General features: G+C 43.7%; 2 protein-coding genes across 8 annotated transcripts in view; one reads left to right on the top strand and one right to left on the bottom strand.

Moving 5' to 3' along the window:
* The window catches only part of LOC125308276 (F-BAR and double SH3 domains protein 2-like), a 58,792-nt gene extending 52,440 nt beyond the window's left edge, over positions 1-6,352 (bottom strand). The window contains exons 1-2 of one of the 6 annotated variants that reach the window (XM_048264663.1): positions 6,008-6,352; positions 3,420-3,517 (exon numbers count right to left, since the gene is read on the bottom strand). In XM_048264663.1, the coding sequence (XP_048120620.1) occupies positions 3,420-3,517; positions 6,008-6,028 (119 nt within the window). In that variant the 5' untranslated portion in view covers positions 6,029-6,352. Of the gene's footprint in view, positions 1-3,419; positions 3,518-3,983; positions 4,121-5,344; positions 5,480-6,007 lie in introns of those variants that run through there. The other 5 variants (XM_048264662.1, XM_048264660.1, XM_048264658.1 and 2 more) reach the window with 5 other exon arrangements.
* An 825-nt stretch (positions 6,353-7,177) lies between these two features.
* LOC125308428 (P2Y purinoceptor 2-like) lies at positions 7,178-10,830 on the top strand. Of its 2 annotated transcripts, XM_048264944.1 has the most exons (3): positions 7,178-7,207; positions 7,346-7,470; positions 9,667-10,830. In XM_048264944.1, exons 2-3 carry the CDS (start codon positions 7,452-7,454, stop codon positions 10,692-10,694), a joined length of 1,047 nt encoding a protein of 348 aa, XP_048120901.1. In that variant the 5' UTR covers positions 7,178-7,207; positions 7,346-7,451; the 3' UTR covers positions 10,695-10,830. The 2 variants fall into 2 exon arrangements, with proteins under 2 accessions (XP_048120901.1, XP_048120902.1); XM_048264945.1 differs by lacking the exons at positions 7,178-7,207; positions 7,346-7,470 and adding an exon at positions 8,497-8,528.
* Positions 10,831-13,714: the final 2,884 nt, after the last annotated feature.

Here is a 13,714-nt window from a genome sequence, read left to right as displayed (position 1 = left end):
CCTCACCTCAGCGCGGCCGCACGGGCCAGACAGCCCTCCAAACACACACCAGAGCGCCTCCGATATGACTCACTCTAGTCACATGATATCCGCATCAAACACTGGTGTCAAAAACTAAAACATGTTTCCTAAGATCCCTAGATGTTCCAGCCCCTAAATTCAGCTCCAACTCCAATTAAATTCTCTCGCTCTCTCTGTTTCTCACACACACCTGCTTTTTATGTACGATTCTTTTTAATGCCCCAAGAGCACAAACACACCCTTGGCCACAGTCTGAGTAGTTTGGCCTGTCATATTGGCTTGGCCCTCCTACAGAGACTGCATCACTGTCAGCTGGATGGCCCAAAATAAACACCTCTCATCCGCTCTCTCACACATCCGCACGCGTTCGGTCACATGCGACTGAGTAAGAAGGAGTGTGTGTGTCTGCTCAAGAGGAGGCTGGTGGGGTGGAATGCCCAGTCTGTTTGTTTCTAAACAGGCTTGTACCGTAAATAATGTCCAAGGCAGCTTTCCAACGATTGGAGAGGACATGTTTTAAGTCATTTGTGTCATGCTTTGTGTGTGTGTGCTTGTAAAGAACTCCTATGAGCTCAGCTCTCCTTGCACAGCCACAAACAGATGACATTCTGACTCGCAGACTCCCGCAGAGGGAGATGTACCCTCCATCCGCTAACACAGGAGGCGGGGAGGATCAAAAGTGGGAAAGAGGAGACCGAGATCAATGCAGAGCTCCAAAGTCCCAAACATCAATACACAACAGGAGACCACCCGCAAGTGAGAGACATTAGGAGCCGGCAAGCCAGCGCGCTCGCTGTGTCTGCATATGAATGTCGGGGTGTGCATGACTGTGTGTGTGTGTGTATTTGTGTTATCAGTGCCACCCTTATTGGCAGCACATGAGAAAGCGTGCTAACACTCTGTGGATTAGAGTGTCTGAAAGTGTGTTTTCCCAGCGTATCCATCAGATGGGGTCAGAGCTAGTCTGCATAGGCCTGGTCAGATGACCACAGACAGAGGAAGAGGGACTTAATCGGGCCTAGCGGTGGCTAGGGAGGTGGAGGAGCCATCCAAAGGAGCTGTCCAGTAACCGGAGGATTTCTGGTTCGAGCCGGACTCCTCCTGAACCTGCCGAAGTGTCTGCTCCCGGTGTGCAGGGTGGCACCTTGCATGGCAGCCTTCGCCATCGGCGTACGAGTGTGTAAGTGAATGAAGCATTACTCTGTAAAGCGCTTTGAGTGCTCGGAGGACTGGAAAAGCGCTATATAAATGCAGACAGTTTACCAATTACACAAAGCTTCAGTCCTGTTGGTTCAGCAGTCCTGAAACCTCTGCAAAGACTGTGACAGACACTCACTGTGCAGTGAAATTTAAATGGTTGAAATTCCATGCTAACTCATCTTGCTGCCAATGTAATTTTGCAGCACAAATTGTTTGAATACACGAGTCACTCATTCGCATTCACACACTCATACTTCTTCACAGAGAAGCAATTTGGGGCATTTTTACCTTTTTTGGTGAAAAACTGTTGTTCAAACTTCACTCTGAACTTGAATACATAATCTTAACATACTAGGTATTTTAATGCATTACAAATAGGACAGTCAGGTATCCAATACCTAATACAGTTCCCTGTATAAGATATACGATGTATACGATGAGCATGAATCACAGCTATATTTGTGAGCGAGCTGTTGGGATGTAGCGACAGCACCCCATTCCCAAGGTGATAACCTTCTTAGCGGGAGATTTGGGGAGGACTTTTTTCGAGGTTTCAGCAGTAATGGAGCGTGCACTCAAGATCAGGTGCCAAGGTGGGCGGGAGAGTTGTAGAAACTCCAGATTAGTCAGGATTAAGAGTGGTAAAATCACACACACATTCTCTCTCTCTGGAGTTCAATATATTTACAATAAAACAAAAAAAACGTAATACATGACAAAGACTGAAATGACCTGTGTGGCCTACATCTTTAAAGCATCACAGTGTTCTGATTGAGACTGCCAACCACAGCTCAGCCTTCTAGCTTTAACAAAGGCACCGGGATTAATTAGCCCGTAATGAGCGCAGAGCCGCTTTGTGGATTAAGAAGTTAAAATGTCCACTGGCAGCCTGGGAAGCAGTCGCTGTTGTCCTGCGGTCTGCCCACTCTCCCTTTCTCTTGGCCCCAGGACACTGATATCTAAACCAATCTCTTCTGTGGTTCTACCACATCAAGCCTGTCACACATAAATGCCAAAGGATGTCAAGAACATAAACATAGCACTATTTAATCCCTATGGTCATAGCCAAAAAACATCAGAGGGAAACACTATGACTGTTACAGCTGTTACTATTACTACTACTGCCTAGAGATGGCACTGCTGGGGAAAGCATAAATATATCACATAAAAATGAATAGCAGCAGTAAAAGATAAGAGCATCGGAGTCTTCTGCTGACTAGTTTCAATAGTGGCTCTGAGTGTGTAGTGTGTGTGTGTGTGTGTGTGTGTGTGTGTGTGTGAGCAGCAGGGAGCTAGCGCTGCACGCTAACTGAGTGAATGTTGACCAGAGAGCATTAATAAATCATGTTTGCTGTAGTAGGACGAAAGATGTCCTGACAGACGGCCCACTCTCACTGCTACCAGGCATGCAGACCGCAGGGGGAGGTCTGTGATACAACTCTCCTGTACGACTTCAGCTACTCACACAGACCACCTGAGGAAAAGTAAAACACATACATACCCGAGCAACGAGACGCACTATACAAGTCATTCACATTTGCACATAGCTAAAAACATGAACCCACATAAAAACTCACACACACGCCTTTGATAGATTTTGATAGCACTGCAATTTCCCCTCAAACTCCCCTGAGTATGAGGAACAGTCAAATGAGCCGTCTTTTCTGCCTTCTGGAAATATAAACACAGAGCCTGCCTCTGGACACACAACAGTCCCTCTCCTCTAGTTCTCTGGAACATAGAGGGACATTTTAAAAACTTACAAGGAGAGAGAGAAGGAGAAATAGAGAGAGAGAGAGAGAGAGAGAGAGAGAGAGAGAGAGAGAGAGAGAGAGAGAGAGAGAGAGAGAGAGAGAGAGAGAGAGAGAGAGAGAGAGAGAGAGAGAGAGAGAGAGAGAGAGAAAAATAAATGGGCGGTAAGGGGAGGGGGGGGGCTTTGTGCTACGCTGGTTTCCAGTTATGACTTCCAGCTGTTGGAACGCTGGCCCCAGAGCAGGAAGTCCAGAGGAAATGCCTTCGTCACATCCCATAGTCCTGTGATCTGGGTGTTCTTCCAAAAAATGTGAATTCACTCCTCCTCCTCCTCCTCCTCCTCCTCTTCGGCCAAACTCTCCTAACATTCCTCTGACCTCCTGAGTGCTCCGCTGGCGCTTTCGCAAGAGGCTGGTTTTACTGGCTGAGGGGGCTGGAAGTCTTACCTCATGTCTTCCAGTAAGTCACATTCTGTCTGATGCTTGATGTGGAGCCTTGTCATCTGCTCAGTATGCGTGTTCTTCAGCTCCTGAGTCACCTTTACCTGCAAAACAGAGGCGAGTGCAGCCATTGTCACCGTATGTAGGGCCAAATGGACAGGGCCAAGCTTTACCCCACACATGGGGTCATGACACACACACACACACACACACACACACACACACACACACTGAAGACAAACTTTTTGGGTCACACATAAACAAATGGCAGGACTTCCAGAGAGCTCTGTAGTACACACAGGCATTCTCCTCATCATTCCAGACTAAACAAATCACACAACAGACACAGCCCCATACGTACACACACACACACACACACACACACACACACACACACACACACACACACACACACACACACACACAAAGACTATCGGTCGCAAATGCAATTTGCTTGACATGTGACACGGGGTCTCTTTCATGTGGTTGGCCTTTGAAGATAAAAAATCCAAGACCCCACCCTTTTATCACAGAAAGTCCAGCAATTCAAACCCATATCCTGTGTTTCACCTGTCCAATTACCAGCTGCCTTCTTGACATAATCTTCAGACAATCCAACACCCTGTGACAACCACTCATCAAGCTGGGTAACTAGTTCTATGAGGCAGGTTAGTCTTGCTGCCGGCCTTCAGTGGGCTCTGGCTGGCACTATTTAGAAAAGCTTTGTGCAGTGTGTAACGGCTTGGGCACGTCTGCCCAGGTCGGGAGGGGACCCTTCCTATGGTTGGGTGCTATACAAAATAACAATAGGATTTAAGGCCTGATGAGTTTCTACCAGCTTCAGCTGTTGTCAATATGTGTAAATGACTTACACACACGTGCTGAGAGTAAGACACAGAGGAAATGAGGAAACATAATTTCCCACTAGAAAAAAAAACTGATGCTAAAAGGTTACTGTTAATTAAAAGTCTAGCCTCCGTACGGCATGAACAAATAATTGGATCCTTTCTAATTCCCACAGCCTTTACAATCAAGGAGACCAACTCAACACACATAGCCCTACGGACCGACGGCTCATCGCTTTCGATGAGGTGAATTCAGCAGGTTCTGTTCAGTTCCACTACCAATATCGCCATCAATACTTTTTTTGGACACCTGATTTCAACATTGCTACCACATGGTCAAATATACATCACGCATGTTAATAATAATCGTCACACTATATTAACATATGAGACTGGTGGCAGAGGGGAGTGGACAACCGAATGTATTGTACTTCATGGGTGCAAACACAATGCGGCTTCGTCCTGTGTTCACAGCTGATGCCGCAAAACGTTATCGGTGTTGCATGTCTGTCCTGACCTCGGAGAGCCATCACTCTCGACGCACAACCACCGACACAATGCTGTAGAGGTCGAGATCATAGGTTACCGAGACGAGCCAGGCGAGATATTAGCAAGGAAACAATTCATCAGCGACTGGACAACGTACGTCTCATCATGGGGCAGCGTGCTAAATCAAGATCTGCCCAAAATGCTGAGGCAACAAAAGATGTACCAAAACCAAATGTCAAAAATAACCTCCAAGATACCCACGGAGAATTACTTCTACTAAAGATGCTGTACATAACAACGCATTTGACCGCGTGTCAGAATCAAAGACAAAACAGCAGAGACAAAATACCCTCGGCAACTGACTGCTAATCTAGCCAAGACAAAGCTCAGTGTAAGACACACCAGTATTCTTTCATTTTGCTAAAATAAGTGAACACCCGGTATAAAAAGAATTAAACATGCCGTGCACAAAAGCCTAAAACCAAAAGGTGCACGAAATATAAACTGGAGGGCCAAGGATGTCAGGTACCGCCGTTGTTCTGACAGATCAACATCAGTCCTCCTAAACAAGAAATAATGACAAGACTTGTTATTTACACTTATCATGGTATTTTCTTTCATTATGAATCTCGAACCGCTTCAGTGGGCTATAGGTTACAAGAAAACAAAGGGATAAAATATGAAAGGACATTTCTTCCTTCTTGGGGTGACTGTCATCATTTCACGGTTACCGCTTTACATCCAAACAGCGAGATATCTCGGAGCTACAGGTCAGATGGTACACCACCACGCCTGTCACAGAGATGTCAACAAAGACACGCATCTCGAGCGCGAACAATGACTGAGTCGCGCAATAACAAGTTAGCTAAATGAGGGAATGTTGAGTTGTTTGTAGCCAACCACCTAGCAGTCCCTTGATGCCCACCATGCCTTCAAGCACGAGAACGGAGGACCGCTTACCGTTAGCTAGGGACAGCTAGTTCACTGTTCCGCTAGCTGGGTCTGAGCGCAAGGCTGTAGCGGGCTTGATAACTTGTTAGCGGTTGAAAGTGCATTCCACCAATATTTGCACTATCGTTTGCTACCATCATCTCAATACTGAGCTGCAGTGCAATCAGGTTGTTAAACATATCAATTCAATACATTTTCTACAACGTTCTCACAAGCAGCTTTTTGGGAACCACAAAAATCATCAGTTTTGACAAAAACACTCGTTTACTTTGCCTCTCGTGGATGAGGGTAAACTGAAAAAAAACTTACCTTTCTCGGTGGTGGCTGCATTTTTGAGCATGGACATGAATGATTTATTCCTAAAGAAATCAAATAATTCCGAGAAATCTTCGACAACTCGAAACGACACAGACACTAACGCTACCACTCAAGGGAAGGGGATGGAAGGAGAGAGAAACAGTGTGTTCAGATTTGTATTCAGGCGGCCATGATACACCAATTCCACACTCCCAGACTCCTAGTCCGTCCGAGCAAACACTGCGGAGCTCAGACAAGCTGGGGGGAAATAATAGGGGAATTGCAATGGTAAAGCAGCGGGGTCTCTCGCTGAGCTGAACCAGAGCCGTGGAGCAACTCAACGGCGACACGCAGAGGCAGGTCTGAGTACATTATCCGGCTGTAGAATTTTCACCCATGAACATATCGCCCCGTAGTGGCGATGGCTTTATTCACAACTTCACCGCTTTTTAAAAAAACATTTTCGCTTAGCTGCGCGTCTTCGTCTCCTGCTCAGCAACAAGGAACCGCAGCTGATCGAGGGAAAATCGATCGAGTAAAAAAGCAGGCAGCAAGAGACCGTCGATCACAGATAGATTTCCCATCCTTTTTCGCCCTTCAGGATTTATTCTTGCCGCTTTGATCCCACGCAAACATGTTTCCCTCGTAGTAGAATGCTCTGGTAGGCCTACTAAGAAAAGTCTTTTTTTACTGGATATAGAACTTTAAATATGATTTTTGAATTCTATTATTTAAATATAATATACTTATTATTATTAGTTGTAGGCCATGTAGTGATAGTAGGCTGTTAGAATTTTTTGTCACTTAGTTTAAATTAAAAAAATGTCAACTTGAAATGTGTTAGACTGATCTGTAGGATCTGATAATAAGCCTACCTTCTTAGAGCTGTCATGCTCTGTAGCCTATAATACTGTAAAAGGATGATGATTCACAGTAACAGGATTCCAGTTTCTGTTCATAGCCTGCTGGACTCTTGGAGCAATAGCTTACTCACATGGTTTCTATAACTATTCTATCATATGGGAGATTATTTACTGAGGCTATTGGTGACATTCACAGAGAAGAATGGAATGGAATGTGTGTTTGTGTGTGTGTGTGTGTGTGTGTGTGTGTGTGTGTTTATCTGTGTCCATTTTTCCCTTTGAGCCTACTTTCTTGGTTCTTAGGTCAGCGGTTGATAGTCCATGCAGACTGTTGGCATTGAAGTGGTTGGTGAGGTGGTATTGGACGTGACTGTGTAGAGAGCCTGGGGGTGCTGAGAGCACTGGTCTTATGGGTAATCATTAATACACCATTACCAGAGGCAGGTAAGACATTAATCAAACCTGTACTTTCTCATCTCTCTCTCAGTGCTCCTCTGTCATGGGCGAATGGAAGATGTCTACTTCCAGTCAGATCCTGCTCCTGTGAAGTCATCGCTTCGATTTACTCTGTTTGTTCTGGGAGTGCCTCCTCTATGTGGAGTTTAGCAGCAGGTAGGAGGGAGTGTTTAATGCCCCCCAGCAAACTGACTTTATTTGCGGGTTCTTTCTTGTTGCGTGAGTGTGTAATGATAATAAGACTTCACTGTCACTCTCTCTGTATTCTTCCTTTCACACGCGTGCACACACACAGACACACACATATGAAATGAAAGAGACTGGTAATGCCTTCTTCGGGCTGTTATGCTCTGTTAAAATACAGAGCAATGACACCCCCCCCCACCACCACCACACACACTTTTTCTCTTTCTCTCCCTCAATTGTGTCCTTTGTGTATGTTTCCATTTGAATGTGATGTTCAAGGGTTAACCTGGTGGCAGAGCAGTTTCGATGTAACTGTAAGAAAAATATCTGCCAATTATAAAATCCAAATGTAACCTTCAGGTCTGAGGTTTCAGGGTAGGAGGATTCCGTATGAATATTTTGGCAGAGACATAAAGGGAGACATCATATAACGATATTTCGTTCATGCTGTCTATGCACGTGAGGCAATCGCAAAAAACGTACAGGGTCTCCGGAAAATCCACAGACACATGATATTACTTTGTGCCAGTAAATTCCTCTCCTTCTTCCAGTCCAGTAGCTCTATTATTCATGGTCAACATACCATTTAAACATATCACAGACTTTTTCGTAAAACTACCCTTGCTTATCTGAACATTTTGAAATGTGTCTGCTCTGACAGTGTAACCCAGACCAGCCGTTGGGCATTACCCAAGAACCACACAGTCTCCTGTTTTGAGTGCAAGTCAAACCTCATCATTTCAGAGATCTTATTCATTAATATCCCAACTCCTGGATACACTGACAATTGATTGTGTCTTGCACGTAAAACAGAGGTGTTTGCTACATGTCATGTGGCTACATGCTATACATGACTTCTTGACACCTGCACCCCCCACCTGAGATCAGGCTGAGGCTTGCCAAAATTAATGTTGACGCCCACTTATGTCTTAAGAGTAGTGAGAGGCATGGGACGCACCCACTAACATGCAGGTATGGTGTGGTGACAGACCTTTTGGTGTACTGGCTGGTAAGCAAGGCGTGCAACTGTAAGTGTAATGTGAAAGATTTGTTATTTTTTTATTTGATTGAATAAGTTATTTTGCTTGTGATGTGTGAAACTATGGGCTTAATTTATGGATATAGTATGCTGTGTAGATTTGGCCACCCTCAACTCTATAACTGTTTCAAGAGAAAGAGAGAAAAAACAAAGGGGTTTTCTTTCTTATCGGCAATTGTGTGGTTCAACGGTATCTTGTGCTCTAAAGTGTCTGCTGATGTTTTAAGATATGATCCTTACACCACAGTGTGGGTCTTCAGTTGTGTGAGGAACCCAGAGAAGAGAGTAGTGATGAGAAAACCAGCAGTTAGTTTGTCATGCCCTCAGGGCTTGGAAAAACTATTTGGAAAAGGAGAGGCTACGCAGGGTCCGGTTTAGCAACTTTTCAAGGTAAAGTTAAAAACAGTGTTCTGTTTATGGATGTAGGTGTTTTCTACATAACAGCATATGATAATAGGCGCATACTTTATCATAGGGAGATATATGGTGTTGAATAGTTTGTATGTAAAAGAAGCTGTGTTGTGTTGGTGTTCAGAATGCTCTGCTGTCCACGTCTTGAGGATTGTTTTACCTTTCAGCTTGAGCTAATGTCTGCATTGCAAAACAAGTCTTTGCCCGTCTGTTCATGTATCAGGTATGGCTGATAATTGTTATGATGGTTGTCAGAAAACAGTCAGAAAAATGAAAGTGAAATCCTTATACAACATATCAAGGAGATGTCTCTTACGTAGGTATCTTCTTTCAGGTAAAGGTCAACTAGGTCTTGAAGTCTGCATTTGGATCATTCACTCATCCACAATGTAGTGCATTATACAGTATAGTGAATATATGCACTATGTAGTGGTTATTCATCGCTATACAGGGCACTAGAACATAGTTGACGAGTGGATGTTCCGAACGTAAGCGAAAAGTCATTCTTTCCTCAGACACAGAGTCTGGGGTCTGACTTGAGTCTGCTTGTAATGTTCCAGAATCAGATGCTCTCTGTGTCTATCACAACTTCTTTATTCCCAATACCCTCACTCTTCACTGATTTCACTAACTTCAAAATCATTACTGAGAGAGATTTTTTTTACACATCTAAAGCTTGTTCCTTGTGCTCCTCTCCAAATTCTTTGCTTTTGCAGGACCCTCTCAGACAAAAATGGGTGACTTCTTAAACAGCACGTTTGCCCCCAATAAGAGCCTTGGCCCTTACCGCTGCCAGTTCAACGAGGACTTCAAGTACATCCTGCTGCCGGTCAGCTACGGCCTGGTGTTCGTGGTGGGCCTGGTCCTGAACGCCGTGACCCTCTACGTCATCCTCTTCCGCACCCGGAGCTGGACGTCCAGCACCATCTACATGTTCAACCTGACGGTGTGTGACACGCTCTACATCCTTACGCTGCCCTTCCTCGTCTACTACTACGCCGACGAGAACGACTGGCCATTCGGCGAGGCCCTGTGCAAGCTGATCCGCTTCCTCTTCTACGCCAATCTCTACGGCAGCATCCTCTTCCTCTGTTGCATCAGCCTGCACCGCTTCCTGGGCATCTGCTACCCGGTCCACTCGCTGGGCTGGGTCAGCACCCGGCGGGCGCGCTTGGTGTCCGCCTGCGTCTGGCTCATCGTGGGCGTCTTCCAGGCACCCGTGCTCTACTTCTCGCGCACGCACGACGACGGCACGGGCGTGGACCGCACATGCTACGACACCACCAGCGAGGACCTCTTCGACGACTTCATGGTGTACACCATGGCCGTGTCGGTGCTGCTCTTCGCGCTGCCCTTCATGGTGCTCATGGTGTGCTACGGGCTCATGGTGCGGAAGCTTCTGGAGCCCACGCAGGTGGGCGAGGGCATGGGCTCGTCGCGCTGCAAGCAGAAGTCGGTGAAGATGATCATCATCGTGCTGGCCGTCTTCATGCTCTGCTTCCTGCCCTTCTTCCTGACCCGCAGCCTCTACTACAGCTTCCGCTACCTGGACGAGCAGATCAGCTGTAGCCAGCTGGAGTCCGCCAGCATCGCCTACAAGGTCACCCGGCCGTTGGCTAGTGCCAACAGCTGCCTGGACCCTGTCCTGTACTTTATGGCCGGCCAGGGCTTCCGTCGGAAAATCACCAGACGGACTAAATCCAGAACTCCGCAGAAGGTCAAGACCCTGTCCACTCAGCTGTGATGCTTTGCAAAGGCTTGCTGGGAAGGACTGAATAGAGAATGTGACAGGACAGGGTCATGGATGTACAGTATAAGACTGATGTAACTGCAGAACAATGCACGGAGAGCAGAAGCAGTTACACTTACAAATGCAGAACTCAAACCAAAGAAAAAACCCTTTTTCAGATATTTGTCAAGTCATTTAAATGTTCTCTTTGATAGCATTTTATTTGTCACTGAACAAATGTTTATTTTCCTTCAGACAGACGAGACAGATTACACAGAGCTTTCAGCAGTTGCTCATGTCTGCACCCATTGATAGTCATCCAAACAGTTTTTACGGCTGTGTGACAATGCTCTGTTCTCTGCGAGGTAAAACCATTGTGCTGCTCTCTGCATTGTACAATCCGTAGAATTATAACTTTAATGTGGGTTGTAATGCTGTTGAAAAGGAGGTTAGACCTAGCATCTTCATTTTAATGAAGGCAAGCTCAGGAGACCAACTATGATCCAATTACCTGAAGGGTGTATAGGGGCATGGGGACTCATATTACTGTCCCTATTGTAAATCAATGGGAGAATCAATATCATTCCCTTTATTACTGACCAAATAGTTATTGAAAAAATATGTATTTAATGAAATATTGTGTAACACGTATATATGATTTGAATACCCTGGTTATTAAAGAAATCATGCTTTTATGAGATAAATCTTTAAAAGTTTTAAGATTTTTCTTATCAGGGCGAATATGAATGCCACTAGAGGGAGTTCAAACTGCCTGTTGTTACAGTTTTTCTTAGTCGCTTTGGTACATTTCTCAGATCAGAATTGAAATTCTCAAAACTACCTGTTCAATCTTCACATCATGTCATGTTGATCAATATGTATTATGGATTTCTGTTGAATAGTCTCTCCCACAACATTTAGGCATAGCATAAGTCTTTATGTGCAAAATGGTTGAACAAGTTGTCATAATATGTGAAGCAAGATAATAATCGTGATGTGGATGAGAATTTGTGGCCCAACAGACAGGAATGGCAGGAGGTCTAGGAAGACTGCACTGTAATTCTTACAGCACTGCATGTATAGTTTTCCCTAAGGAGATTGTCGTTCACATTTCTTTTGTTTTCATTGTTTTCTTTGTGCTATACAGTGCTGTCTTTTCCTTTCTGTATCGCAATGACATGGTCTGTCAACAAATGACAGTACAAACAGTACAGTTTTTCTCAGTCGCTTTGGTGCTTTTCTCACATCACTATTAACATTTGCACAGCAGTTACAGTAGTGCATTTCTCAAAACAATTAGTGCAAACTGCAAAACCTAGTGGATAACCTGCAAAAGCACGTCACTTGCTCAAAATGGATAGTCCATTCCTCAAATGCAAGTATTCATGTCAATGAAACTGCCAGTGTCATCGAATTGAGAAGTCTTGACACCATTGTTTATGAACAAGATAACAAATGGCTTTGTCATGTTTTCATTATGACATTTTATTCTCTCAGTGTTTTCCAATGCAAAAAAAAGGTCAGAACTCAGTGACAATACCTGAACAAGACAGCACTATACACTTGAACAGCCATTTGAAAACTCCAGTAAAGTTACACATTGCTGTAGTTAGGGGAGTAAGTGAGTACAAGACACTGAATACGTACGTTTCACATTTGTACTGTATGTTCTTTGCAGTTCTACAGCATTGTGACAGAATTTGATAACTAGTTCACCAATTTTGTATGTAATGACTCAAGCAATGAAATTAAAACTATTAGTATTATTGGGAACGACTATTCAGCATCCATAGTTCATTTTGACTGACATGACATAAGCAAATGATAATGTTATAAAACAGCAGAGAATTGTACGAAAGCAACTGATACATGTCCAAAAGCTTTTGCAATTTGTTCAGAGGAAGGATAGGAAGGATACTATGATGTGCACAAATGACTAAATGTTGTGGAGGTTGAACTAATAGTTATGAGAATTTTCATTCTGATCTGAGAAAAGCACCAATGCGACTGAGAAAAACTGTAAAACCATAAATGTGAATCTTGTCCAGTGTCTTGCAATCAAACTCCCATATACACTAAGGTGTAGCCTACAATTTACAATAATTGTCATCATAATTTAAGCCATAGTTTACATCCCTCCAGAGTACACTGTTATATTGACAACATGACTAAGCAATTTGACTGTCTTATCCATACACAATGACTTGTCATTCTGATGGTACTGACTGATTTAATTTTGAGAGATGAACTAAGGATTTTGAGCAAGAAAGTGGCTTTTGCAGGTAATCCATGGTGTTTTGCTATTTGTACGAATTGTTTTGAGAAATGCACTTACTGTTTTGCAAATGTCGAGGATGATTCGAGAAATGTACCAAAGCGACTGAGAAAAACTGTAAAAAGCCTGGCCCTGAATCAAATATGGCTGAAATGTAACGGCCAGCAGGGGGCCTCATAAGCATTCCTTTGTTCAGACTTGTTTTGAATGTTGTGAATGTTGTTGTTTTTGTTCAGGAATACAAGGGGCAAAAACTCCTAGAATGTTCAGAAAACACAGAGCCATACACAGTCAGAACTATTGCCATATATTGTTTCTTTATTTAAAGAGTACAAATATTATGAATATGGAATATCATAATGTAATAAATAAAACCTACAGTTATGGAGTGATGATATTTTCTGTTTCTGTTCGTCACCACATTGGTTTTGAGATGAAAATACATAACACATAGGAGATGAGACATGGAGGTGTCCAAACAATAAATAAGGTCTGATTAAGAACCTTCTAGAACTGAATGCAAAATAAAAACAAAACAAAAACAGAAAATACAAAATACAAAATTCCACCCTATAAAATGTGCTTGTAAACAAAAGCTACACTAACATAGCCATTACTCCCACTATCTCCTTTTTCAGTTTAAATAATAATACTAATAAAAATACTTAAACATTATTGAGAGGAATGAAATGAAATGGTCAGTCTTCATTTGAGCAAAGTCAAATACCATTAAAATTCACTTAACACAAACCCTATCAAA

This window comes from Alosa alosa, chromosome 15, assembly GCF_017589495.1.
Source record: "Alosa alosa isolate M-15738 ecotype Scorff River chromosome 15, AALO_Geno_1.1, whole genome shotgun sequence".
In the NCBI taxonomy this organism is placed as follows: Eukaryota; Metazoa; Chordata; class Actinopteri; order Clupeiformes; family Clupeidae; genus Alosa; species Alosa alosa.
The sequence above is the reverse complement of the archived record's forward strand: the minus strand, read 5'-3'. Positions and strand labels throughout refer to the sequence as shown.